Source organism: Salvelinus sp. IW2-2015, linkage group LG1, assembly GCF_002910315.2.
Source record: "Salvelinus sp. IW2-2015 linkage group LG1, ASM291031v2, whole genome shotgun sequence".
NCBI lineage: Eukaryota > Metazoa > Chordata > Actinopteri > Salmoniformes > Salmonidae > Salvelinus > Salvelinus sp. IW2-2015.
In genome coordinates, this window is record NC_036838.1 from 31,881,257 (window position 1) to 31,908,673 (window position 27,417).

Genomic DNA, 27,417 nt, shown 5'->3' on the forward strand with positions numbered 1-27,417 from the left:
CCTATAACTTTCATACGTACGCTTTGAAACAACGACAGCATCAAAAGGTTGAAGTGTGGAAAGAAATAGCTTGCAAATCAATCTGTTGCTGACCGCTGTGGAAATATTGACATCAGGTATGTTAATTAAAGTATATTTAATGCAGCCAACCAGTAAATTGTAAACGACACTTGAGGTTATTGTCGTTTTGACGTGTTACTGAAGAGCCAGGAGATCGAGAAGCAAAACGTCGTTAGCCAGCAATGTCAATGGCAGCTACTGCTAACGTAGCTAGCTAGCTAAATGGCTGACTTTCTACTCACATTTTGTCGTCGATAAATATAAACAAACTGTCCTGATACAATGTTTTATTTTAAGACTTGTGCTTATATTATTGTTGGCAATTGGAATTTAGCGAGTGAATGTTAGCTAGCTCGCTCACTGTTTCGTATAATCACCATTCGATTGAGTTGCGCTTGATTGGGGGAGAGGGCCTTCGTTAGCCAAATTGGCTGGCTAGCTAGGATAGTTCGACATCAAGTTACGTTACATGTCTGGCTATCATGACAACGCCCCCTTCAGCTAGCCGAATCATGGTTTGGGAGCATTATGTTACACAACCCAAATATCTAGCTAGGTAGATTTGACTAACTCAAATTGCCAATGACATATAGGTTGTAGCCTGAAATTAGCTACATACTGTAGCTTCCTGGTTACACTTTGTCCTCTCACAGCTAAGTAACTAACGTTACTGTCATGTTGAATCCATTGCGTAGGTGGCCTGATGTAACTGGGCAATTGTTAACTCGTTTGCGATTGCGATAATGTTTCATCACATTAGACAGCGCTGTTAAATATTTTCCGATAGCCGTAATAGTTTCTAGTTACTGGTGGCGGGATGATTTTGGCCTAGATCTTTTTACAGTAGTCGTGTGTTTATGTTAAGCAACTGTCGCTAGCTAAGTATATCTGAACGATTTGAGATTCAGAATTGAGGTTTGAACTCAGGAAGCCCATAACTGAGCTGCACTTGGTCAGAACACAATTATGGTTAGGGACAGATCGACCTTTACTGTGGGGGAGGGTTGTCAAGTAACTTTTTCCCCTTTGGGATGGGTTGTGTATTTAATTTTTGGGGGGCACAGGGTAGGGTATTGAGTTTTTTGCCCCTGGTTTACATTCGTTCCTCTGCTCATTTTCCCAATAAACAATGTCTCAACTTTTTGATATTACCCTAATAAAGTTCAGAAACATTTGGTATGGCGTGGCTATTAGTATGCTTTAGCTAATGCAGGCCTATGATATGAAGGCAGTGCGCCCCGGTGCTCCAACTGACTCCACTTGAGCTGAGGAAGACTGTTTCTGGCCTACCAGAGTTACTTCTATAATCTAACAATATAATGTTTATCTTTCTACAAAATATTATCTTTCAAAATTAACAAATTAGCCTCTGTTTATATGCCGGTATTTATGCACGGACCGGTTTGGGTTTTTACTTTACCTTTTATAACAGTATTTGAATGTTTGGTTTGTTAAATATGATACGCCATGTGTGATGTCCATTTTTATATTTTACTCCGCTTACTTGAGTCATATTTCTCTCTCGCTACAAAGTACTGAGTCAGGTAGCTAGCTAATACAGCCTGATACCAGTACTGGTGGAGGCTTAAATCAGCATGTTTGTGCAACAGTATCTTCTAAGTCAGAGGAATAGGCGAAGCATGACTATGTTGGCTATATGAATAAAGATTTAATGTAGTCAAAGATTATAGGGTCCCCTAGGAAACACTGAACATCACTTTGGTTCCTACCCTGTCACAATAACTAGTCCATGGCAAACAACACTCTATTCAAAGTGCCTACTGTTATTTATATTATAATAAACATTCTATTTCCATGTTTCCAAAAGTTCACCCAAGTGTTTTGATCTAATTTGCAATTGCAACATTTGGTTAAAAATAAGGCCTAGTATTTTTGCACATATCGTGGAAATTATCTCATGAGTGCTGAAAATGCAGAAATTGATGTAAATGCAGGAAATTATTTTAGGTTGAAATTGAATAGTATAAAACAATCTGAATGTAGAAAGACCCATTAAAAAAAATTAGAATATGTGTTGCTACCCTAGGGTCACGCACTACCCCTAAAGCAAATTTAGAACTTTTATTAATCAAAAACATAGAATACCATCATACCGTGAAAAATACCATATGATATTTTGCACATTTCGCCTAGCCCTAGCAGAAGCCGTAGCCATCTGACATAAAGAAATGCATCTCGGTGTCAGAGCATGCTACCAGCATATCTCTCCAGGGTTATCTATCTCACTACATGGCCAAAAATTAGTGGATTTGGTTATTGCAGCCACACCTGTTGCTGCAGTGTATAAAATCGAGCACACAGTAATGCAATCTCCATAGACAAACATTGGCAGTAGAATGGCACGTACTGAAGAGCTCAGTGACTTTAAACGTGGCACCGTCATAGGATGCCACCTTTCCAACTAGTCAGTTTGTCAACATTTCTACCCTGCTTGAGCTGCCCTGGTCAACTTAGACTACTGCTCCACTCGGGAGCCCCTAAGGCACTGCATCTGTTCTAGAAGTGTCAACCGGCCATGATTAGAGTCCCATAGGGCGGCGCACAATTGGCCCAGCCTGTTCAGGGTTAGGGTTTGGCTGGGGTAGGCCGTCATTGTAAATAAGAACTTGTAATTCACTGACTTGCCTAGTTAAATAAAATAAGTACTGTTAATATGAAGTGGAAATGTCTAGGAGCAACAACGGCTCAGCTGCAAATTGGTAGGCCACACAAGCTCACAGAACAGGACCGCCGAGTGCTGTAGCGCATAAAAATCATCTGTCCTCGGTTGCAACACTCACTACATAGTTCTGGATGCAACGTCAGTGCAAGAACTGTTCGTTGGGAGCTTCATGAGTTTCCATGGCCAAGCAGCTGCAAACAAGCCTAAGAACACCATGTGAAATTCCAAATGTCTGCTGGAGTGGTGTAAAGCTTGCCGCCATTGGACTGTAGCAGTGGAAACAAGTTCTCTGGAGTCCAACGGACGAATCTGGGCATGGCAGGTGCCAGGAGAATGCTACCTGCCCCAACTATGAAGTTTGGAGGAGGAATAATGGTCTGGGCTATTTTTCATGGTTCGGGCTAGGCCCCTTAGTTCCAGTGAATGGAAATCTTAATGCTACAGCATACAATGACATTATAGACTATTCTGTGCTTCAAACTTTGTGGCAACAGTTTGGAAAAGGCCCTTTTCTGTTTCAGCATGACAATGCCCCATTGCACAAAGCGAGGTCCGTACAGAAATGGTTTATCGAGATCAGTGTGGAAGAACTTGACTGGCCTGCACGGCCTCACTAATGCTCTTGTGGCTGAATGGAAGCAAGTCCCCACAGTAATGTTCAACATTTTGTGGAAAGCCTTCCCAGAAGAGTGGAGGCTGTAGAATATTCACATGAAAATCTATTCATGTAAAAAAAAAATAGGGACCACAATGGAAATAAGTCCCCGACTTTGCAATCCTGGTCACTTAAAGTTGTTGTATTTTTTTAACTGACAAATAAAATCAATCCAAACTGTTCACCTGACAATTTGATGAATGGAAAGAGACATCTGTTACAAAACACAAAAGTTTAATGACATTTGGAGATTGCCAAGCTTTCGATACTGGGAAAGCCTACAAGGTAGAGAGGGCTGTATTTTCTCTTTGTGGAGTTGGACATAGTCTATTTATTGTGGTGTTGAAAACCATGATATTGAAGTGCCCAATGTCAGTATGCTTTGTTGTGTGGTGCATTGGCACATAAACCTGTTGGTGGAAATTTCATTGCATATATTTTATATAAATATGGCATCAAAATGTAAAATCAGATTTACCTCTAGCTGAGCATTGTCTGCAGCCGGCTCTGATCGCAGTGTAATGAGAAAGGCAGGGAGCTTGAGCAAGTCTGTGGTGGTCAGCGAAACACCAACCTTCTGGCCCATAGCCCTGCGTGGCATCGACTGTGCCACAAGCATGCTGAAGTGGCAGTCGTTATCCACGTTTAATCATAATTGCGTTCCTACCCCAGTGCAGCTCAATGTAAATAAGCGTGACTGTAGGGTCGGTATTTTTTTAGCAAAGCCCCCATACAAGACCTTAGTAATGAATGCAATCTAACTTAGGCTGATCAAAACAATTCATTCCTTGCATAAGTGGAGGAGGCTACATTTGTTCATTTTCAGACCCAGAGAGTTAACGTTAGCTATCTATTTGATCTACCAAAGCATGTGATCCAGAATAGATAGGAAGTGACAATGTACTTTAGGTTCTGGTGACGCAGACACATGTTTTCAGTTCTACCATTCCAGGACATGTAGACTAGTTCAAGTTTCTAAATTAAGAAGGCTGTATTTATTTCATGATGTTACTGTACTAATCAACAGCCATGTCTAATGTCCATCTCATATCTGTTTTGTTTCAGGAAATTTTACTCCTGTGACAGGGTCCAACCAAATCCAGACAAGATGAACGTGTTCGATCGAAGTATTAATTTTGATTCCCTTTTTAAATTTTCCCAAATGTGAGTATCTCGGATTACTGTTTTCACACAATGTCTGATAATCGTAAGGAGACTCACTGTCACCATGGCTGTATCATCATCATCATCATGAGTCATTCATTGAACAGAAGCAGTCTACTGTTCACAAACTGGTTTTGCTACAGACAGTGATGTGTTACCAAATTAGAATATGACTAGGTAGCCCTAACTGATAAGGAGGCGGACATTTTTTGTTAGTGTATTTTCTGTAGAGCTAAACCTGTTCCTCGTACAATTAAAAACTCCCCTCTATCTTAGCTCCCGCTCCACTCAGGCTACAAACCTAGCTAATGTGGGGTAGGGTAGTGATACATCAATTAATCTGTGGATGTTAGGCTTTGTGGGTGGAAGAGTGTCAATATAGTTTTCTCTTGTTGTCTTGCAACTTAATGAAGAATAATAACATCTATCCATCTATTCCTTATACAATACAGCTCCCACTCCACTCAGCTGCACCTGAAGAATGTCTACTCCAGCCTGGCCCTGTGCATGTTTGTGGCTGCAGCAGGAGCCTACGTCCACGTCGTCACCAGGCTCTTCCAGGTAAGCAGAGGCAGTGGGAACAAGTACATCCAAACTGAAGCACCTTTATTAGTGTGCTGTAATATTAAAGGGCCAATGCAGTGTATTTTTTWAAAATTTTATCTCAATATCAGATAATTCCTGGGTAACAATTTAAGTACCTTACTGGGATTGTTTTCAATTAAAGTAGCTCAAATCACAAATGGCTCATTTGATTTGTCACATGCTTCGTAAATAAAAGGTGTAGACTGTGAAATGCTTACTTACTGGTCCTTTTTCAACAATGTAGATTTAAAGATAAAAAAATAGAAAAAGTGACACATGGCTATATACAGGGAGTACCAGTACTGAGTCGATGTGCAGGGGTATGAGGTTGTTGAGGTAGCTATCAAATTTTATTTGTCACATGCAGAAGTTATTGCGAGTTTTGCTAAATGCTTGTAAGGACTAGAAGCGAGGCAGCCCTCTATCGGCGCCACCGTTTTCTATGTTAGCTATGTGCATATAGGTAGGGTTAAAGTAACTAGGCAACAGGATAGATCATAGACAGTAGTAGTAGCAGCAGTGCGTAACCATTTAATTAGCTGTTTAGCAATCTATTGGCTTGGGGGTAGAAGCTATCAAAAAGAAAAGAGAACCAAAGCACGCTTCATATAATTAATTAAAATGCCTTTATTTGTATGGCATGTTTTAATGGAACAAAGATTTAAATACTCTGACGCGTTTCGGCTGCATGGCCTTCATCGGGGAGTACAAATATACGATGTCTTCTTTTGAACAAACCATTTTCCAATCAACCCTAATTGAAGAGGGAGTGGTCACAGAACAGCTTAGTCTAAATTAATTGAACAACACCTAATAAACAACACTATACATTCATCATTGAAATAGATATGCTATCAAAATGCACATCAAGGTCAGAAGTATTAGAACCACTAGAAAACAAAGTAATTCTAGCTTTGAATAGGAGTGGGAAAAATTGAGAATAGGAGAGCTGTACATTTATAGTACACTAGATGATGGCTAACATGGACCAACGCAGTCCAAACAGCATAGGGTATTATGTCCACTAGATGACAGCAAAGGGACCACTAAGACCCTACAGGAATTGTGAAAAATCCATGTCTTCCTTTTAAATCAGGGTACTTAGTGGGCTGTAGTTTGTAAATCCCCAAACTTTCACTTTGGGTTAGCAGTCCCCTTTTCTTCTAATTTAGGCCTGAACATGATCAATACCCAAAGCTTGTAGGGAGGCAGGGTTGCCATGGTGTAAGTACTTGTAGTCCCTTGCCATGGTGTCTTTTTATTTTATTATTATAAAAATTAGGGGGTAGATTGGAAATGACGCACACAATTACATTGATGGAAGTTACAATCTATGGGGTAGTCTTTGTTGCCTACCTGTGTGGCGGAGGTGTGTCCCGTTAAGCCAAGGTTGGGCGAAGTACGGGCCGTATCCCGCCCGCCGGGCACTTCAATCCAACCTGCGAGACATTATTATAATTACATTTTCTTTACCCCTTTTTCTTCCCAATTTTGTTGTATGTAATTGGCAGTTAGTCTTGTCCCGTCGCTGCTACTCCCATACGGACTCGGGAGAGGCCAAGGTCGAGAACCGCGTGCAGCACTGCTTCTTGACATAATGCCCGCTTAACCCGGAAGCCAGCCGCACCAATGTGTCGGAGGGAACACCGCACACCTGGCGACCTTGTCAGCGTGCATGCAGTATCCAGTATCTCTAGAGGCCTAGCTAGCACTGTGATGCAGTGCCTTRGGCCACTGCGCCACTCGGGAGGCCCCGCGAGACATAAAAATAAAAAAAAGATTATATTTGAGTAACAATTTTTGGCCTAAAGTTACTAATTCCATGATATACAAACAACCTCCAATAGATGGCGCTGTAGCCTGGCAGGTTGCTCTGTATTTGGGCCTACAGTCAGAATTCAGAATGCGCTCAATCATTATAGCCATTTCATTGCTTGACAACTTTTGATGTGAAAAAGGAGTGCTGGGAAAATAAGAAGTGGACTCTGAATGTTGTGTGTTTTTAAAGAAGAATGGACAGCAAAATACTTTTTTTTTTACTAATATTGGACATAAGGCGGTATGTCTGATATGCCAAGTTGGTGTCGCTGTTTTCAATTGTTTTTTTCAAGCAAGCATGCTAACTACGCTAGCCATCTGTCCTCTCAGGAAAAGGCAAGGAAGGCCTCAACTTGCCACAAACTTAAAAGCCCAACAAAATACGTTTACTAAACGGTGCTCTACTCAAGACTCTGTAACTAAGGCAAGCTACACAGTGTCACAAAGTCACAAACCATAGCAAGCATTTTGCTGAAGGTGAGTTTGTAAAAGACTGTATGGTGGAGACTGCTGGTGTACTTTGTCCTGAGAGTAAAAGCCAATTAGAGACAATCACCAGGCGCATGGAAGTGATAGGTGAGGAGCTAATCTCCGAGTTGAAGAAAAAAGCAGATGGCTTTGATCTTTTTTTTTTTTTTTGTATTTCACTGGATGAGAGTACTGACATCAGAGACACTGCTCAACTTAAAAAAAATTTGTCAGAGGAATAAATGAGAACTTCTTGCGTTGGACTCAATGATGGGAACAACCAGGGACTCTGACTTGTATGACAGGGTGTCTTCCCGCTTGGGGAAAAATGCTCCACGGTAGATGAAAACTGACAAACGTAACAACAGATGGATCACCAAATCTAACCGTTAAAAACATTAATCTTTTTAGTAGGCCAAGACATAGTAAAAGAAGAAAGCCCTAACTCGGAGGAATTGATATTTCTTCACTGTATTTTTCATCAGGAAGCCCAGTGTAAAAATGTTAAAGCTGGAAAATGTTGTCAAAGTGGGTGTAAAACTTGTCAACTTTAAATGGGTAAGAGGGCTTAACCATTGTCAATTTGTTCAGCTGCAGGTGTATTTCTCATCTTTCAAATCAAACAGTAGAGGTACAGACATACTTATCTATAAGAATGTTCCATTCATAATTGACAAAAACATATCTGATCCGGATGGGAGATTTATTTTGATAACTGGGTCACTGTATGGGCAACCAATTACTATCTTAAACATATACGCCCCTAACACAGATACTCCTGCTTTCATGTCAAATGATACCCCTGTTCAATGAGCATTGTGTTTCCTTTGGAGTGCTGGCTGGAGATTTTAATTGTAACCCAACCCTAGAAAAATCATCTCAAGTCCCCACCACAAATCCTAGATCTGCAAAGATGTTGAACTCTCTTACTAAAGAGATGGGACTGATAGATATCTGGAGAGAGACTAATAGCTCATCTATGGACTATACATACTACTCTAATGTCCATAACACCTACTCCYGTATAGATKWCATTTTTATCCCAAAGAGTTTCATAAATTCAKCCACGTGTASAATCGGACCCATAGCRCTTTCGGATCACGCCTTTGTCCACCTCCGCTTTGACCTCTGCAAAAACATCCCGAGGTCAAAGAGCTGGAAATTCAACACCTCCATGCTATCAAACGAAGCGTTCCATACATTGGTAACTACATGGATAGACAACTACACACAAGACAACAAAGATTCTCCTGTTTCTCCGGCCACAATGTGGGATGCTGCTAAAGCTACATTTAAGAGGTCATCTAATTGCATATTCTTCCTCTAAGAAAAAAGCAATGGAAGCACACAGGCTAGATCTTGAGAGGGAGCTGGAACGCTGTGAAAAAGTACATAAACAATCCCCAGACAGCACCTCCTGGAGTCAACTTAAAGCAGCCAAAGCCAAACTGAATTTGGACTATACTCGGGAGAACTTTTTTAATTTTCTTTACTAAACAGAAATACCATGAGTATAGCAATAGGCCTAGTACATTGCTATCTTATCAATTAAAAAAAGAGCAGTCAGAGCGTACAATTATGGTTATCCGAACAGCAGAGGACGAGGTCACATATAACCCAAAAAAAGATCAATTTAACTTTTTATGATTTTTACTGCAAACTATATACCTCTGAGAGAACACACGGAGGCAGAACTCCACTCCTTCCTAGAGGGAATCTCGCTACCTAAACTATCAGAGACCGACCAAGAAGATCTCAACTCCCCCTTCACTCCTCAGGAGATCCTGGAGGCAATTACCTCCATGCCACCTAATAAGTCCCCAGGCCCAGATAGATTCCCCAGAGTTCTACAAAGCTTTTTGGCCCCAGCTTAGCCCTATTTTCATGCCAATGAATTCTCCCAGACTCCATGCACACAGCTCGCATTACAGTGTTGCTCAAAAAAGACAAGGACACCCTATCCTGCTCCTCCTTCCGCCCCATAAGATTGTTGGATTTCGACTACAAAATAATTACGAAATTGCTCGCCGAAAGACTAAACACTCTTCTTCCCAAAATAATAAAAGCGGACCAAACTGGATTTATTAGAGACCGATACTCTTCTGATAACATTTGCCGTCTTTTTGATATTATTGATCAAGTAAATGCACAGAAGACCCCTGTCCTGGATGCTGAGAAGGCATTCGACAGGATGAAGTGGAGCTTTCTGTTCTCAGTCTTAGAAAAGTTCAATATGGGCCCAAACTTTATTAAATGGATCAAATCACTATACTCTCATCCAAAGGCCATGGTGACTACTAACGGACTGAACTCTGACAGATTCCCTTTGGGACGGGGCACAAGACAAGGGTGCTCGCTGTCCCCCCTGCTCTACTTGTTGGGGGCAGAGCCTCTGGCAGAGTTGATAAGGAGCAATCCAAGTATTATAGATGTTTCTGCAGGCGGCCTGCAGCACAAGATTTCGCTTTACGCGGATGATGTCTTGCTCTACATATCCAACCCTGAGAAATCCCTTCCTCACATTTTAGACACAATTGCTCAGTATGGCACGTTTTCAGGTTATAAGATCAATTTGAACAAATCCACTGTCTGCCCTCTCAATATTACACTCACCAGCTCTATGAAGACACTATGTCCATTCCATTGGAAGACACAGGGGTTTCAATAGCTTGGGATCTTCATAACACCAGATCTGAATAGCCTTTTCAAGGAGAATTATCTTCCAAACCTGGATCTCCCTCCCAATTAGCTTAGTAGGAAGAATTAATGTAATCCGTATGAACATCCTCCCTAGACTGAACTATTTATTTCAGATGCTCCCATGCTATCTCCCAGCTTCCTTTTTCAAAACAACTAACCAAAGCATCACCAAATTTATATGGGGCAATAAAAAACCTAGGATCAAGTTCTCCACTCTATCGAAACCTGAATCTAAGGGCGGTCTTGCCCTTCCCTCCCTTCAATTGTACTACTGGTCTGCCCAAATCCGCAACATGCTAACATGGATCACAAACAGACGAGTCAACGTGCTAGAAGATAGATAGAAGCCCAATCCTGTGGTTCATTGCCACTAAGCTCAATTATATTCATTAATACATTTAGTGAAGTGGGCAACATAGCCAAAACCTTTGTGATTTACAGCACCCTACTAGCGTGGAGGGACTGTAAGAAATACCTGGGCATTTCCTCCCAAATATGTTCTCACTCGCCTATAGTAGACAACCCAGACTTGCCAAAAGCCCTGAGGGATGCCAACTTTAGTCTTTGGCATACTCTAGAAATCAGGACCTTTTCAGACCTATTTCATCAGAAGACCACTACACTAAAATCCTTTCAAGAGCTCTGCAGTGAATTCAATGTGCCAAGATCCCATTTAAAAAATATATATATATCTTCAAATTAGACATGTCATTTCCTCATTTACTTCCAAGAGGAGGTTTAGAACTGTTGAATGAAGTTGAAAACCTTGTCACAGCACAATCCATTAAAGGCAAAATATCTTATATCTATAGACTCCTTTCTGAGAAAGGAGGCTCCTCCTTCACTCCTTTGAAAATAATCTGGGATAAGGACCTTGGTCTGACTATCAGTGATGAGTTATAGGCGGAGGTTTGCGACAGGGTTTAATGCTCTTCTACTAATGTAAAAATTAAAGAATCTAATTACAAATTTTTGTACAAATTTTATTACACTCCCTTGAGACTCCATAGAATGAAAACAGACATTTATCCTAACTGTAAAATATGTACTTCTGAAAGTGGAACCTATATGCATGTATTTTGGAGCTGTAGAGAGATTGCCAAATGTAGGAAATTTTAGAAAATACTAGATGTACAGTTTGATATGACCCCGTGTATCTATCTTCTTAATGCCCAGCAGGACTTTGTTCTTGATCCTGACAGAGAAAATTTGCTTATGACCATTACATACTTTGCTAAGAAATGTATTATTCTATTGTGGGCCTCTAATACCTCTCCTACATTTAAAATGTGGATTGACCAGATTGTTGACTTTCTCCCTCTTGAAAAGCTCACTTATGACCTCCGCAAGAGACAGCCCAAGTTTGATAGACTCTGGTCTCCACTACTCAACTATATTTCAAATTGGACAGAAGTGAATGGGGTGATTAGGGAGATGAGCAGATGCATGTTGTGTAAGGTGCTGTAAAATCTAAAAACTAATAATTTGCTCGTTGTCTCAGCTAAGGCTGGAAATAGCTAACAAGAACCTTGATAGTGCTGCTGCAAGTTTTAGATTTTGTAATAATTATTCTTTGTATGTATGTATATACACTGCTCAAAAAAATAAAGGGAACACTTAAACAACACAATGTAACTCCAAGTCAATCACACTTCTGTGAAATCAAACTGTCCACTTAGGAAGCAACACTGATTGACAATAAATTTCACATGCTGTTGTGCAAATGGAATAGACAACAGGTGGAAATTATAGGCAATTAGCAAGACACCCCCAATAAAGGAGTGGTTCTGCAGGTGGTGACCACAGACCACTTCTCAGTTCCTATGCTTCCTGGCTGATGTTTTGGTCACTTTTGAATGCTGGCGGTGCTTTCACTCTAGTGGTAGCATGAGACGGAGTCTACAACCCACACAAGTGGCTTCAGGTAGTGCAGTTCATCCAGGATGGCACATCAATGCGAGCTGTGGCAAAAGGTTTGCTGTGTCTGTCAGCGTAGTGTCCAGAGCATGGAGGCGCTACCAGGAGACAGGCCAGTACATCAGGAGACGTGGAGGAGGCCAACAACCCAGCAGCAGGACCGCTACCTCCGCCTTTGTGCAAGGAGGTGCACTGCAGAGCCCTGCAAAATGACCTCCAGCAGGCCACAAATGTGATTGAAAAACAAGAACTTTATATTAAAAAAACAAAAAAGCTTTACGGCAAAAGCACATAGCCCAGCAGACAAATCATTACAAACAGTAACCAGCCAAGTAGAAGAGTTACACAAGTCAGAAATAGAGATGAAATTAATCCCTTATCTTTGATCTTCATATGGTTGCACTCAGCAGACATTCATTTACTCAATAAATGTTCCTTTTGTTCGTTAAAGTCTCTATACATCCAAAAACCGCTGTTTTGTTCGCGTGTTTTCTTCAGTAATCCACAGGCTCAAACGCAGTCAACAGGCAGACAAAAAAATCCAAATTTGTATCTGTAAAGTTCATAGAAACATGTCAAATGATGTTTATATTCAATCCTCAGGTTGTTTTTAGCCTAAATAATCGATAATATTTCAACCGGAAAATAACGTTGTAACACTTTAGGGTCCACTCATTCAGACTGCTCTTACTTCCTAATTTTTCAGAATACAAGCCTGAAACAATTTCTAAAAACTGTTGACATCTAGTGGAAGGCATAGAAACTGCAATTTGAGTCCTAAGTCAATGGATACTGTAATGGCATTGAATAGAGAACTACAAAACAAACAAAAAAACAACTACCCGAATGGATTTCTCTCAGGTTTTCGCCTGCCAAATCAGTTCTGTTACACTCAGACACTATTTTAACAGTTTTAGAAAACACTCTAAAGTTTCCATCTAAATCTACCAGTTATATGCATATCATATCTTCTGGGCCCGAGAAGCAGGCAGTTTAATTTGGGCATGCTTTTCATCCAAAATTCCGAATGCTGCCCCCTACCCTAGAGAAGTTAACCCTCTTTTCCCCCTTTTTTTTGGTTACTACATGATTCCATATGTGTTATTTCATAGTTTTGATGTCTTTATTATTCTACAATGTCGATAATAGTCTAAATAAAGAAATGCTTGAATGAGTAGGTGTCAACTTTTTTGACTGGTACTGTATATACATGTCCTCGTTCAGCCATGACTCTGAGAAACAGGATATTAGTTTCAGGTCCCGTTGATTGGATAGTCTCGAACGGAGCTCATCCAGTTTGTTCTCCAGTGATTGCACGTTTGTCAATAGAACAGGGGGCAATGGCTGTCTATTTGCTCGCCAATGTAGTTTCTTCAGGGTGCCGGCTCACCTGCATCGCTTTCATCGATGCTTCCATTTTCGAGACCCGAAGAATTTGGCCTGGTCCAGAGTAAATCAAAATGTTTCATTTGTCACATGCGTTGAATATAACAGGTGTAGACCTTACCGTGAAATGCTGACTTACAAGCCCTTAACCGACAATGTTTTTTGCTTTAGCAAATTTGCAACACAATAAAATAACGAGGGTGATGGTACCGAGTTTGTGCGGTGGTACAGGTTAGTCGAAGTAATATGTACTGGGAGGTCAATGTGATGATGCATAGGAGTAAAGTGACTATGCAGCAATGTAAAAAAGGGGGTCAATGCAAATAGTCATGGTAGCCATTTGATTAACTGTTTAGCAGTCTTATGGCTTGGCGGTAGAAGCTGTTAAGGAGCCTTTTGGACCGAGACTTGGCACTCCGGTACTGCTTGCCGTGCGGCAGCAGAGAGAACAGTTTTTGACTTTGGAGGCTAAAGTCTTTTGACACTTTTAGGGTCTTCCTCTGACCACCGCCTGGCATAGAGGTCCTGGATGGCAGGAAGCTTGGCCCCAGTGATGTACTGGGCCGTACGCACTACCCTCTGTAGTGCCTTGCGGTCAGATGCCGAGCAGTTGTCATACCAAGCGGTGATGCAACCAGTCAGGATGCTGTCGATGGTGCCGCTGTAGAACGTTTTGATGACCCGTGCCAAGTCCTTTAATTCTTCTGAGGGGGAATAGGCATCGTCGTGCCCTCTTCATGACTGTCTTGGTGTGTTTGGATTATGGTAGTTAGTGATGTGAACACCAAGGAACTTGAAGCTCTCGACTTGCTCCAGTACAGCCACATCGATGTGGGTGTGCTCGGCCCTCCTTTTCCTGTAAGCTGAGTAAGCAGAACGTCCAGAGCTGCCGACTTGTTGAAATATACATTTTCGGCCAAATTGAGGTTAGTGATTGCAGTTCTAATATCCAGATGCTGTTGTCAGTCATAGGAAATTATGGCAGAGACATTATGTACAAGACAATCTAAGATAAGCATCACAAAATAGCAGAATTGGTCAGGAGCCTTTAAGACTGCTGCTATCCATTGCAGCGCCGTCTTCACAGAGCAATTTCTAAAGTAGGAATTTCACTAGGACTGTCTGAGTGGGGAGGGGAAAACTAGCTGTTATTGTAGCAGGGTTGGAACTCTTTCAAAACAGGCAACATTTTTTTCTTCCTATTCCTCAATTGTCCAGTGGTGATCGTGTGCCCACTGAAGCCACTTCTTGTTTTTAGCTGATAGGAGTGGAACTCTGGGTGGATGTCTGCTGCAATAACTAATCTTAGACAAGGGTTGATGACTTGTGCTTTCCGAGATGTTGTTCTTCACGCCACTGTTCTACTTTGCCGGTATTTGTCTGTTTGTGGCCCACCTGTTAAATGGCAAGAATACTGCAAGCTTTCTTGTCACCCCCCCCCCCCCATCCAACAAGTTTACAGAGAATGTCGCACCATTCTCTGTAAACCCTACACACTTTTGTGTATGAAAATCCCAGGAGGGACACTGTTTCTGAGATACTGGATCCAGAGTGCGTAACACCGAATGTCATATGTTTTCCCCATTCAAACTTGAGGCATTCAGTTACTGTTCAATGTCTGCCTGCTTATATAGAAAGCCATGGCCACGTGACTCACTGTTTGTAGGAGCGCTCCGTTTTCATGTTCGGGTGGTGTACCTAAACCTTCAGTGTGTCTGTGTGGAGAGTGGGGGGGTAGATTTCACAAAATATGGCCAYATAACATATGATTGGTAATGCTTTGAAGGTTTTTCATTTAACTGGTGAATGACAATCTCCATTGACGTTATTACATTATAATAACTGTTGCTGTGTGTTTTGTGTCCATTAGGGTGGGATGTTGACCATGCTGGGCTCCCTGGCCATGATGGCTTGGCTGGCTATGACTCCCCACAGCCCTCTGACTGAGAAGAAGAGACTGGCCATCCTCTCTGGTTTTGCCTTCTTCACAGGTAAGCTCATCTGCCCTATAGCTCTGTCAGAAAAGGGCCTACACAGTGTGTGCACTCATTCAATCACCCTCGTGCATTTGAAAGCATTGAATTGGTGCAAACATGGCTGGAGGGAGTTTTCACCATAGAGATCCTATTMAATTACAAAAGGGACTATTTCATAAACCCTCAGTTCCAGAATGGGGTGAAATTGGCAGCCATAGATGCGGTAAAGTGGTCAATTGAACTTGACCACAACAATGKAATTGCCATGGAAACTCTTGGTGGAAAGATCCTGAGTCACCTCATTGCCCCCTAGCAAAATTAGGATACTTTTTAGGCTGTTGTTTAAATGTGTATTAATAATCAGGAGTATAATGCTTGTATGAACGGGAGTTAGCATTTAGCAGTCGCTTCTTATAAACCTGAAAGGGGACAACGTCTACATGTTTTACAACAAAAACAGMCAAACGTATCGAAATTGGACTTTAGCAACCACATTGTGGGCCTGCTACAATACATAAAACTTGACAGATGACAAATATACTTTTTGTTAGATCAGATTTGTTGAATGTGGGTCAATCTGGTCATGCAGTAGAGTAGGTAAATACCATTAGAATAGACCACATAGCCTATACATCCATACACTGTTACATCAATAAGGGATCAGAGCTTTTACCTGGTCAGTTTGGCATGTTTTGTACACTCAATGTATATTGCCCACCCGTGCTGCATCAACCTACACTCCAACCCCTCCTGGTTACCACCCCAACTCACCCAACCTGATCTCCATGACATGAAATACAAAATCAAGCAATTGTGATAAAATCAGCAGGGTACACTTTTGCACATGAGTAACAAGTAAAGAAATGATAATGAACAGGTCATCTTTTGGGAAATAAAGTCACTACAGTAGTTATTCAATAACCAGCTGTCAATTGTTTTTGTCAAACCTGACAACATTATACAGTCTTTACTGTAATGACATAAGTGGTGAGTTATCATTAAAACCTCTACGGGATCGGTGTCCCAAACCCGGGACGGTTGTTGCTAAAGTGCACTAATGTGACATAGACATGTCTTATATGGGCAGAAAGCTTACATTTTTGTTAATCTAACTGCAGTGTCCAATTTACAGTAGCTATTACAGAAAAAAAAGACCATGCTTTTGTTTGAGTAGAGTGCACAACAACACCACTTCATGGCAACTGGTTTGATACATTCACCTCTGAAGCTAAGTAATGTTCTTACATTCAGTAATCTTCCTCTATTTTGTCATCCTGAGGGTCCCAGAGATAAATATGTAGCATAGTTTGATCAAATCTATTTTTATAATCAAATGTAGGAACTGGTGTCTACACTTTGACCCCACTGCTGTCTCTTGCTCCACACCCACCCTGCCCGGCCATCTAGATGTGTATAAGTTAGAGCCATCATGTATGACATTCCTGGGAGTGTGTAAACATATTTTTATTACCATAGCATTTTTGTATGTTCTATCTAGTTATGTACTTGAAAATKTATCAATTGACCAATTTGGCACATTTGGGCAAACTCCAGGCAGATATTGTGCAGTAATTTAATTCTTCAGTGGATCAGTATGAAATGTTGCGCACACTGCAGCCATCTGCTGGCTAAAATCTGAATTACACTTGTCAAGTATGGGTTTCTCTTGTATTTCAAAGATGATGAAATAAAAATAATAGAAAACGCATGTTTTGTTTGTTTAGGTAAAAGATGGGGTTTACAGTTGTGTGTGTACTTTCAATACAAAGTGTRTACCTAACACTGGGAAAGCTGCCTGTGCAAAATCCCACCATCGCATCCCAATTGTATCAATATTAGGTTACCTCTGAGTTAACCTGAACAACTTTAACCTGTTAACTTTCAAGGATTTGAATAGAACACACCGTGTCAGTTGTGGTCACAATAAAATCCACTGACAGTCAAGGAATAGCTAATCAGCCTATACATTATCCGCCTTTAACAATAGTCCAGACCGACTCCTGTCCATCTTCCTGTATTAGCCAGCTCTCTTCGCTGCTGTTTTCAACTCACTCCAGGCTAATATTGATGTAGTATGTGAACGAATCAGTCTTTCTGAAAAGCCATACTAGTCAGTTAGTAATCCCGCCAGAGACGCGTCCTTTTATCCATGCCAAACTTGGTGCAAAACCACACCAATGGAAAAACCTAGCAACATTAAAAGCTGCGCTGATTGGTCAGTTCGGTTGTTCCCTGTGACGAAGTAAAGGTTTGCGATAGAAGGAAGAACGCTAGAGTGAATCTTCAAGAAACAATGCGATCGCTACCTTGCATTTTCCCGGATTTTGATATGTAGCTTTTATTTTATTTGAGTGATTGCAGACAGACCAGAGAGCCTCGACGTCATGGATAGTTGTATTGTTTTTAGAGGTAGGTAAGCTGTGAATTATCACTAGCTTACAACGCCGATTTTTKCCGAAGCTCTCTAGTTGTGTGCGCCGTCTAGCGTTAGCTTAGTGTGGTTAACTGTGTTTACGAAAGGACTATTGAGATACTTAACATGACATTTGTGCTAGTTTACAACTAAAAGAGATGCTAGCTCCAGCTGAGTGGGCAAAGCAAGCGCCCTTGATTCAGTATTACTGACAATCATCATTTTAGCCATCTACAGTTGCTTGCCTTTCGTTTAGCTCATTTCAGACGAGGCCGCGAAACTGCGCGTCTCCCATGGTTCGTGGCATGGCAGGCATGGGCATACTCAAAACTCCCTCTTCGCGGGGATTCCCTCTAGCGTTCTTCCTCTCTCACGCGCATTTACTTTGTCAAATTGAATGTCCAATCTCTGACCGATCAGTGCGGCTTTGAATGTTACTAGGTTACCCGTGGGCGTGGTTTTGCAACAAGTTTGTAGTGGATAAAAAAGACGCGCCAGAGAACAAGTCTGAATGCTGGCCATCATGTAAACTATCCAGCGGCACAGCAATACCCACTGTTGGATTCTGGGTGAAACTTTGAAAATTGTTATACTCAGAAATATAGGAGGATTAGTTACAGAAGAGACATGAGGGGTGCCATAATGAAGCTTGTGAGGGGCTGAGTGCAGGGAACACGATTGAATTTTCTCCCATTATCAGTGGAAGTACTGATAAGGGGAGAAACCGTTGAAGGCTCATATCACTTAGCTCCCTGCTTAGCAATAATGATGCAATGTTTAGCGATTATGAGACTCCCACCCAAAGTGGAGTATGAATACTACCACGGGGGAAGCCATGTCTGTGTCTGAATTACAGCTGTGTCGACCCTTTAGAGAAGCTTAAGCAAGTTGAATTCTTCCTAGTGTCCGTGAGTTATTTACTCTGAAAATTAGAACCTAACATCGCTAATCCTCGTCAACCGCTCCCCGCAAATTGAGAAAATCCTCCTCCTTTGGCCTGGAAAGTTACCATTTCTGCGCCACGTTTGAGTGTGACAGCAGCAATGCTTGGAATCTGCTTTTCTGAGACCAGTCCTTTGCCTGTGAAAAGGCCAGATGCTTTGTATTGGTGTAGTTGCTGTAGTCTGCCATGAATTGGATCTCCTGCCCGGCCAGAGTGGGAGCGTTCCTCCTAGCCGCCTTCAGAATGCAGTGTCGGTCAGTGAATCTGCGCACCTGGAAAATCAAGGTTCGGGATCCGGCTGAGTTGCCAATGTGCCGGCCTATCCAAAGAGCTCTCATAACTTCCAGTTCGGTACCAGTCAGCTCTGGAAACCACTCTGGAAGTTCTCTTGATGAAAGAGTGCGTTCTGGCCTTATTCTCACATTTTTCTGTTGCATGCCCTCGTGGCGAGCCATTTTCTCCTCCATCGTCCAATTCTGGTTTGGCCCTGAGTCGACTTCTCCTTACATTTGTCAAGTCTATTGTCCAGCTTTGCACTCAGCTCAGTTTTTTATTTATTTTACATCAGTAATGCAGTTGGAAAAGTAATCCTGAATAAAAGCAACTTTGTTTGTACTCCACTAAACTCTGAGGCGATGAACTCTTGTTGGTTTACAATAGCTTCATCTAACATGGTAGCTAGCACTTTGTTGTCAGGAGATGTCTTCTTTGATTTAGCTCATGTGGCATGTTATCGTGAGTAAGTTACTAAATACTGTTACAGGTTAGCTGTGTTAAATCAACTGAAATGCTTCTGAAAAAGCAGCCATATTTCTGTCACGTGACTCCCATCAGTTAGAGGCATAATCCTGATTTAACTTGAGCAGGAAAATTTAAGTGAGGCATGTGATATCAGAAAACGTATAATAGAATTGTCAACCTAAAAATATTGTCATAATTATAAATACAGTTTATTCAGGTTTTAGAATTTCTGAATAAATACTCTCTAAATATGTAAACAGACATTTTTTTTTTGATTTCTTGGGAAGCTGTGAGTGCTATTATATGATACAATATCACTGATTTCAGCCAGTGTGTGGCTGTAGATTGACTCCATTGTTTGAATGAAATGTTTGCATATTGGCAGTTAAAGAAATAATTGGAAAAATATTTATGAAATTAAGTGGATGGCTAGCTAGTGAACAAACATTAAAATGCATATTCATTCTTCAAACTCATTGTGTAAAATAATCTTATCACAATGGCTGACCTTTATCCCATTTATAAGAAGTTTCATGTCCATTCTAATTCTATGGTTTCCCCCATATTCTCATGAGGGGAGGGTACGAGTACACACTTCCAAAGAAAGGTAGAGAATCGGAATGCAGCCTATGTATTTTTAGCTATTGAAGTAGTCATGAGCTGATGTTTTCCTCTTCATTTCAGGTGTTGGGTTGGGCCCAACCATGGATTACGTCATCTCTATTAACCCAAGGTAAGATGACAGTAATAATGTTTATAGTAGCTAGTTTCTTTCAATGAGGGGTTTCTCCTGAGGTGACTGAATGAGCCTCACATCTCTCTGCTCCTCCAACCAGCATCATTGTGACAGCCTTCCTGGGGACCTCAATCATCTTTTTGTGCTTCACGCTGAGTGCCCTCTACGCCCAGCGCAGGAGCTACCTCTTCCTTGGAGGTAAAGTGCTGTACTTTCTCATTCATGCATAACGGACCAAATAATGAAGGACGAGCACTTTAGTTTTGAGTTCCATGAAGTGGGTGTGGATGTGATGACTTATTTTTTGCTATCTATAAATAAGTATAATCCACCTGGTACCGACAACCTGTATGGTAAATTGCTGCGGTTGGTGGCGGAATGCATTGTGACATTTTAAATGTAAGCCTAGAAGACGGTGTGTGTGCCCTCAGACATGGAGGCAAAGGTCATTCCGCTACCCAAGAATAGCAGAGCACCCACCACTTTAATGGTTTAAACAGCCGACCAATCAGCCTGTTACAAGTGCTTAGCAAACTTTTGGGGGAAAAAGTGTTTTCAAATGTAGTTATTTTACAGAAAACAAATGAACAACCGACTTTCAGCATGCTTATAGGGAAGGGCGCTCCACATGCTCGGCACTGACACAAATGACAGATGATTGGCTGAAAGAAATTGACAGTAAGAAGATTGTGGGAGCTGTTCTGTTAGACTTCACTGCAGCTTTTGATGTCATTGATCATAACCTATTGCTGAAAAAACGTAGGTGTTATAGATTTGCGTCCTCTGTCTTATTATGGCTTGAGAGTTACCTATCTAATAGAACAGAGGGTTTTCGTTAATGGAAGCCTCATGCAATTTCAGTTGTGTGTGTGTACCGCAGGGCAGCGCGCTAGGGCCATTGTTTTCTGTTTTTACTAATGACTTTCCACTGCCCTTGAATAAAGCCTGTGTGTCTATGCACGCTGACGACTCAACAGTATACACATCGGCTGCGACAGTAAAATAATTAACACCCTTAACAAAATCGAATCAAATTTATTTGYCACCTGCGCTGAATACAACAGGTGTAGGTAGACCTTAGAGTGAAATGCTTACTTACAAGCCCTTAACCAACAATGCTTTAAGAAGTTTTAAGAAAAAAACRTTAAGTAAAAAAATTGAAATAGAAGTAACAATTAAACAGCAGCAATAAAATAACAATAGCGAGGCTATATACAGGGGGTACTGGTTAGACAAGGTAATATGTACCTGTAGGTAGAGGTAAGGTGACTATGCATAGATAATAAACAGAGTAGCAGCAGTGTAAAAGAGGGGTCTGGGTAGCSTGTTGATAAGCTGTTYAGGAGTCTTATGGCTTGGGGGTAGAAGCTGTTTAGAAGCCTTTTGGACCTCGACTTGGCGCTCCGGTACCGCTTGACGTGCAGTAGCAAAGTGAACAGTCCATGACTAGGGTGGCAGGAGTCTTCGACAATTTTTAGGGCCTTCTTCTGACACCGYCTGGTATAGAGGTCCTGGAAGGCAGGAAGCTTGGCCCCGTTGATGTACTGGGYCGTACGCACTACCCTCTGTAGTGCCTTGCGGTCGGAGGCCGAGCAGTTGCCATACCAGGCAGTGACGCAAACCAGTCAGGATGCGTAGAGCTCCAGACAGTTTTAGAATGGGTAACTAGCAATAGGCTGGTTCTAAATATCTCAAACTAAAATCATAATTGTTTGGGGACAAATCACTCGCTCAACGCTAAACCTAATTTTAGATATTATTGAATAATGTGATGATTGAGCAAGTTGAGGAGACTAAACTGCTGGGTGTAACTCTAGATAGCAAGCTGTCATGGTCCAAACCTAATGACTCAATGGCTGCTAAAATGAGAAGAGGTCTGTCCATTATAGGGCGACGCTCTGAATTCAGTTGACCAGAGAGGTCCCACAGGCCCTAGTTTTGTCGCACCTGGACTACTGCCCATCTGTGTGGTTGTGTGCGGCAAAGAGGGACATYGGTAAACTGCAGTTGGTCCAGAACAAAGCAGCACGTATCGCACTTAGGTGTACAGAGGGCAAGTGTCAGTAACATGCATGTCAATCTCTCCTGGCTCAAAGTTAAGGAGAGATTGACTGCATCACTATTGGTCTTTGTGCGAGGTATTGATGTGTAGAAGGTACTGAACTGTCTGTTCCAGCAGTTGGCACAAAGTTCGGACACTCATTGGTACAACACAACCAGAAGTCTCTTTACAGTCTCCAGGTCCTTACCAGAGGCTTGGAAACACACCGTATTAAATAGAACCTTAACTACATGGAACTCTGCCACTCCAGGTATTTTTTTTAAAATGTAACCTTTATTTAACTAGGTTAGTCAGTTAAGAACAAATTCTTACTTGCTATGACTACCTACCCCGGCCAAACCCGGATGACGCTGGGCCAATTGAGCGCCGCCCTATGGGACTCCCGATCACGGCCGGTTGTGATACAGCCTGGATTCGAAACGGGGTGTCTGTAATGACTCCTCTAGCACTGAGACGCAGTGCCTTAGACCGCTGCGCCACTCGGGAGCCCAAGCTAGCAAGAAGAACAGATTTAAAAATATAAAAAAACAGATAAAAGAACACCTTACTGTGCAAAGGGGACTGTGAAGAGACAGTCATTTTATGTGTCTTGTTTTGTAGTTTGCACTTATGTATTTGACCTAGATATTGTGTGTATGTACTGATATGTAGGCTGTGTGTGATGTTTTTTTAAATGTATGTATTGCGGTCCTTGAACTAATAATGTTCTGTATTATGTCATGTTTCATGTGGACCCCAGGAAGGGTGAAGGGGATCCTAATGAATACCAAAGTGTTCTGTGCTGCTAACCAGATATTGTGTAATGTAAAGGAACTGAAACTATAGAAAGTAAACTCGCACACCTTGAAGTGCTACCAGGTGCATAGAGAAGGAAGTGTACTCATTACCGGTGTGCTGGAGTTTTCCTTTTTATTAATGAACTGAAACTTACCACTCTGGATTTAGTGAGACTGTGCTCACTAAATAAATGTTACCATATGCACATACCCTAAATAAAGAAGTTTCCAACTTTCTATTCTGTTCATTTATTTATCGCATAAATATTTCTGTCTTTCAGGTACTCTGATGTCCGGACTGTCCATCCTGCTCCTGGTCTCTTTCCTCAACATGTTCCTGGGGTCTGTCATGTTGTTTACGGTAAAGAGGAAAATAAGCCAATATTGTCATGTTTGCTTCGTTTTGAGCCATTATTATTGCTACACAATGCTGTACAATGCTACTCTTCATGGACTTAGCTATTAGTTACAGTATGACTTAGTGCGCTGGTTGTCATTTTCACCAAGCATTTCTCTCTCTGTGTGTGTCTAGGCTCACCTGTACCTTGGTCTGGTCATCATGTGTGGATTTGTGCTGTTTGACACTCAACTCATCATTGAGAAGGCTGAGATGGGAGACAAAGACTACATCTGGTAAGGGACACACACACTCTCTGGGCCTGGTGATGAGGGTGAGTGGTTAGATGTTGAAACACATTGTTTTGCCTGGGATTTAGTCTGTCAACCCGTGACTGTAAATTAAAATGTTTCATTGGTACCACTCCTAAAGTTAGGAGCACAACATAACATTTAGGAGCACTAGAACAAAGGCTAAACTTTTTTATTGAGATATATCCTGTATATTGGGCATATATATTGGGCATATATGATTTTGACTTGAAGCACATGTTGTGCCATAGAAACGAGTAGGTAACCCTGTAAATAGATTTGTTAATTTATAAAAAGCTAAAATGTTGATGTAAATACCCATCACTGAAAATAGTTATTTCTGGAATATTAGATTTCTACATAGTCATGGCCCTATAAAATGTGTCTTTATTTTTGTTAACATAATTTCCCGTTTTTGTTTTGTCCAAATTCCGTTTAATCCGTTTAGTTTTCAGGTTTTCACTTTTTTTAAATCGAACATCCAGTTTTGTTTTTCTAAGTCCACAACAATACTTACACCACATCAGGAGACCGCTTTTCTAAGACATTTACATTTTTGTTGTGTAGTTACCCTTTAATTCAAGTGCACACCATGCACCTATAGCAATGGACTGTTTGGTTAAAAGTGTTTCTGTAGCGTGCGTGCACAGAGTTTGCAAAACAAATGCCCAATGGATTGATGCAAGGAAGCGTATCTTTCTGCCAGGTTAGGCTACTTTATACYTAACATTTAATTGAGAAAGCCTTTCCATCTACCAGAAAGCAGTTGCCGTTAGCGATGCTAATGATTGCACAAAGTGGTAGACATACGCACGAACGGTACTGCGCGCACACAGACGGGACATCCCTGTGCTTTGCATCTTCAGAAAGTTGCAGGAAATGCGAATCACTGATACGTTGTGTTCATGTCTCATGATATACTTGGGAAAATTGAATGAATCTTTCAAAATGTTTGGGCTAGAAACAATCCGTTGTGATGTAGCCTAGTATTGGTGCAACCATATTCGCTAACGAATCTGTTGGCTTTTTTTTTCTCGRAGGCACTCAGAAACAACAGTACAGTGAMACTTAATCATTACAACAATTATCTGGTTTTTTTTCTAGGCGCACTGGTGCTTCCAAAGACAAATTCCAGGTCACACAAGAAAMTATTAAGGAGCATATTATGGTTGGGCTTTAGATTGAGAAGAAAAGATTGCAAACAGAAAAACACACAGTAGGGTATACAATACGATTGGTATGCACTTGGTAATTGGGGCTCTTTTACAATGAGCGTATCAAGTGTTTTGTAAGATATGTGATAACACTTCTCTTTTCACCCTGTTGAAGGCACTCTGTGGATCTCTTCTTGGACTTTGTGACCATCTTCAGGAAGCTCATGGTTATTCTGGCCATGAATGAGAAGGTACAATATTGACAGTGTATTGCTTTTTATATAGTATACCGACTATAATACACCTCCGCTATCTCTCATACACATTGCTATGTTTTGAACCATAGAAAAACATGAACCTAGGATCAGAAAGCATTCTATATAMATTATGTACAATAAACCCGCATATTGTAATTTTGCACTGCTAGGCTAATAATGGTTTAATGTCAGTTAGGTGAAGTGTTCTCTTTATTTAGCAGGACAACAAGAAGAAGGAGAAGAAGTAAATGTGGAGGAATGCAAGCAAATAAAAGATCTGACTTGGAATTGCATCAGGAGTGCTTCTGGTGCATTCACATAACTGCTTAATTATTCTAATTATTTAGACCATTTTTGATTTTGTACTTTGATATAGTGTCTTAATTGTTAGGAATCGATTGGTTTGGAATTTGGCTTTGGCGTAAGGTTTGACGTTTTTAAAAGTTGATGTTAAGGTTTTAGACGTCCCTGTTTTTTTTGTTTTTGTTTTTTTACCTCCCGTTTTGAAGGGATGGTGTAGTTAACAGACTTATTTCGATAGTTATTTTTGCATTGTCAAGTAACGATTTGAGACAATTTGTTCTTTGCTCTTCCATCTGATTAAGTAGGAAATCAATGCCTCAAATAATTTTAAAATGGCCACTTTTTATATACCAACTGATTAAAGTACACTATCAGTTTGGAGTTGTGCGAGGTTGTTAATTCTGTGAATATTATCTGTCCATTTGGGAATTCTGCCACTTAAATAATCCACACAYTATATTAGTCTCAATTATGACATCACATGTTTTTTGTTGCGATGAGTAATGAAGAACATGATGCGTTTGTAAGGTGGTCATTTACATGGGGTGTCATTTATTAGCCAATTACAAATATTACTACTGCTATTACAGTACAATCCCTTTTTACTGAAGTCATGCATTTGTAACATTTCCCCTTGAATGATCAGAGTAATTTACTGGTTAAATTTAAGACATTGATTCTCCCTGTGAGGCTGCTCTAACCAGTCTTTGTTGTAGTTTGTGCCAATAGGGGATCTTATCAGTTTGTTTTAATAATGCAAATGATAGAGCAGACGGCTTTGCATCTTAGATGTTAAATATCCAGACCTTGCACGGACTCATCTATTGGAACATAAATGACTGCTAAGGCAGTTGTATGATATTTTTCAATGTAATTGCTGGTGGTGTCTGCTATGGTGTCAAGAAAGTGATGTTTTATGGATTGACTTGTATTGAGAAGTGTAATATATTTTCCTGATAATTATTTTGTCAAGCTTGTTCTCTTTCCACTACTAACAAMGATTCAGTGCTTGAAATAGAGGCAATCAGTAGAGAACCTGTGTTTCATGTAATTAGGTGACATGAAAGAAATCCCACTAATCTTCATGTTACTCCCTATGTGCAGGGGTAACATTTATTTTCAAGGTGCACTTACAGTTTTATTGAGAAGTAATCTCTTGTGACAGGGGTTACGGGATTAATTGAGAAGGTATGGCAGTACTGCCAAATTCAAACCAGTCTAGTCAATTAACTCACTGAATCACATGGCATAGCATCCAGTTACCAGTCAGAACGTGTCCTCATCTACCCAGTAATACCTTGGCTAAAGGATTAGCCATTACAAATGTTTCAACCTCTCGCTTGATGTTGGTAATCAAGATTAAGTGAAATTGACTTTTTCTGATATGGGTCGTAGTCCTTAATTTTTTTACCTTTTTAATTGAATGACATTGAACAGATAATCTGGCAGTCAAACATCCTCTGCTATGCAGCTCAAGGCTTTATTYTCTTAGAAGTGCCAATAACAGTACAAGTTTACCAAACTAATCACCTGTTGCTTTTCAACTGAGGATTTTACTGTTTCAAAAATGAAATAACTGCATATCTTATACTGTGAAATTTGTTTTGCTTTTACGGGAATTACTGTTGTAATTCTGCTACATTTAATGTAATTTAAATTTGTTAAAATAAAGTTTGATTAAGTCAATGACACTTATGCTCATGTTTTAATAATGGTTGCAAAGTAGCACACATCCATCCCTATGGGGATTTTTAACAGGGCGTAGTCATTTCTATCCGACAGTGTACAAAACATTAGGAACAACTGCTCTTTCCATGAGACTGACCAGGTGAACGCTATGAACCCTTACTGATGTCATCTGTAAAGTCCACTTCAATCAGTGTAGATGAAGGGGAGGAGACATTAAGCTTTGAGACATGGCATTTTGGCACATTGTGTATGTGTGCCATTCAGAGGGTGAACAGGAAAGACA

At 40.8% G+C, this 27,417-nt stretch overlaps 1 protein-coding gene and 1 long non-coding RNA gene across 3 annotated transcripts in view; one reads left to right on the forward strand and one right to left on the reverse strand.

Annotated features, from left to right (window-relative positions):
- tegt (testis enhanced gene transcript (BAX inhibitor 1)) lies at positions 1 to 27,136 on the forward strand. Of its 2 annotated transcripts, none has more exons than XM_023989609.1 (10): positions 1 to 116; positions 4,464 to 4,562; positions 5,015 to 5,123; positions 15,307 to 15,427; positions 20,194 to 20,242; positions 20,346 to 20,443; positions 23,365 to 23,444; positions 23,616 to 23,716; positions 25,061 to 25,136; positions 25,361 to 27,136. In XM_023989609.1, the coding sequence occupies exons 2-10, from the start codon at positions 4,507 to 4,509 to the stop codon at positions 25,388 to 25,390; spliced, it is 720 nt and encodes a 239-aa protein (XP_023845377.1). In that variant the 5' UTR covers positions 1 to 116; positions 4,464 to 4,506; the 3' UTR covers positions 25,391 to 27,136. The 2 variants fall into 2 exon arrangements, with proteins under 2 accessions (XP_023845377.1, XP_023845386.1); XM_023989618.1 differs by having other exon boundaries at positions 25,364 to 27,136.
- Positions 27,031 to 27,417, reverse strand: part of LOC139027966 (uncharacterized) — a 98,255-nt gene continuing 97,868 nt past the window's right edge. The window contains exon 2 of the long non-coding RNA XR_011480092.1: positions 27,031 to 27,352. This is a non-coding gene — a long non-coding RNA (uncharacterized lncRNA). The remainder of the gene's footprint in view (positions 27,353 to 27,417) is intronic.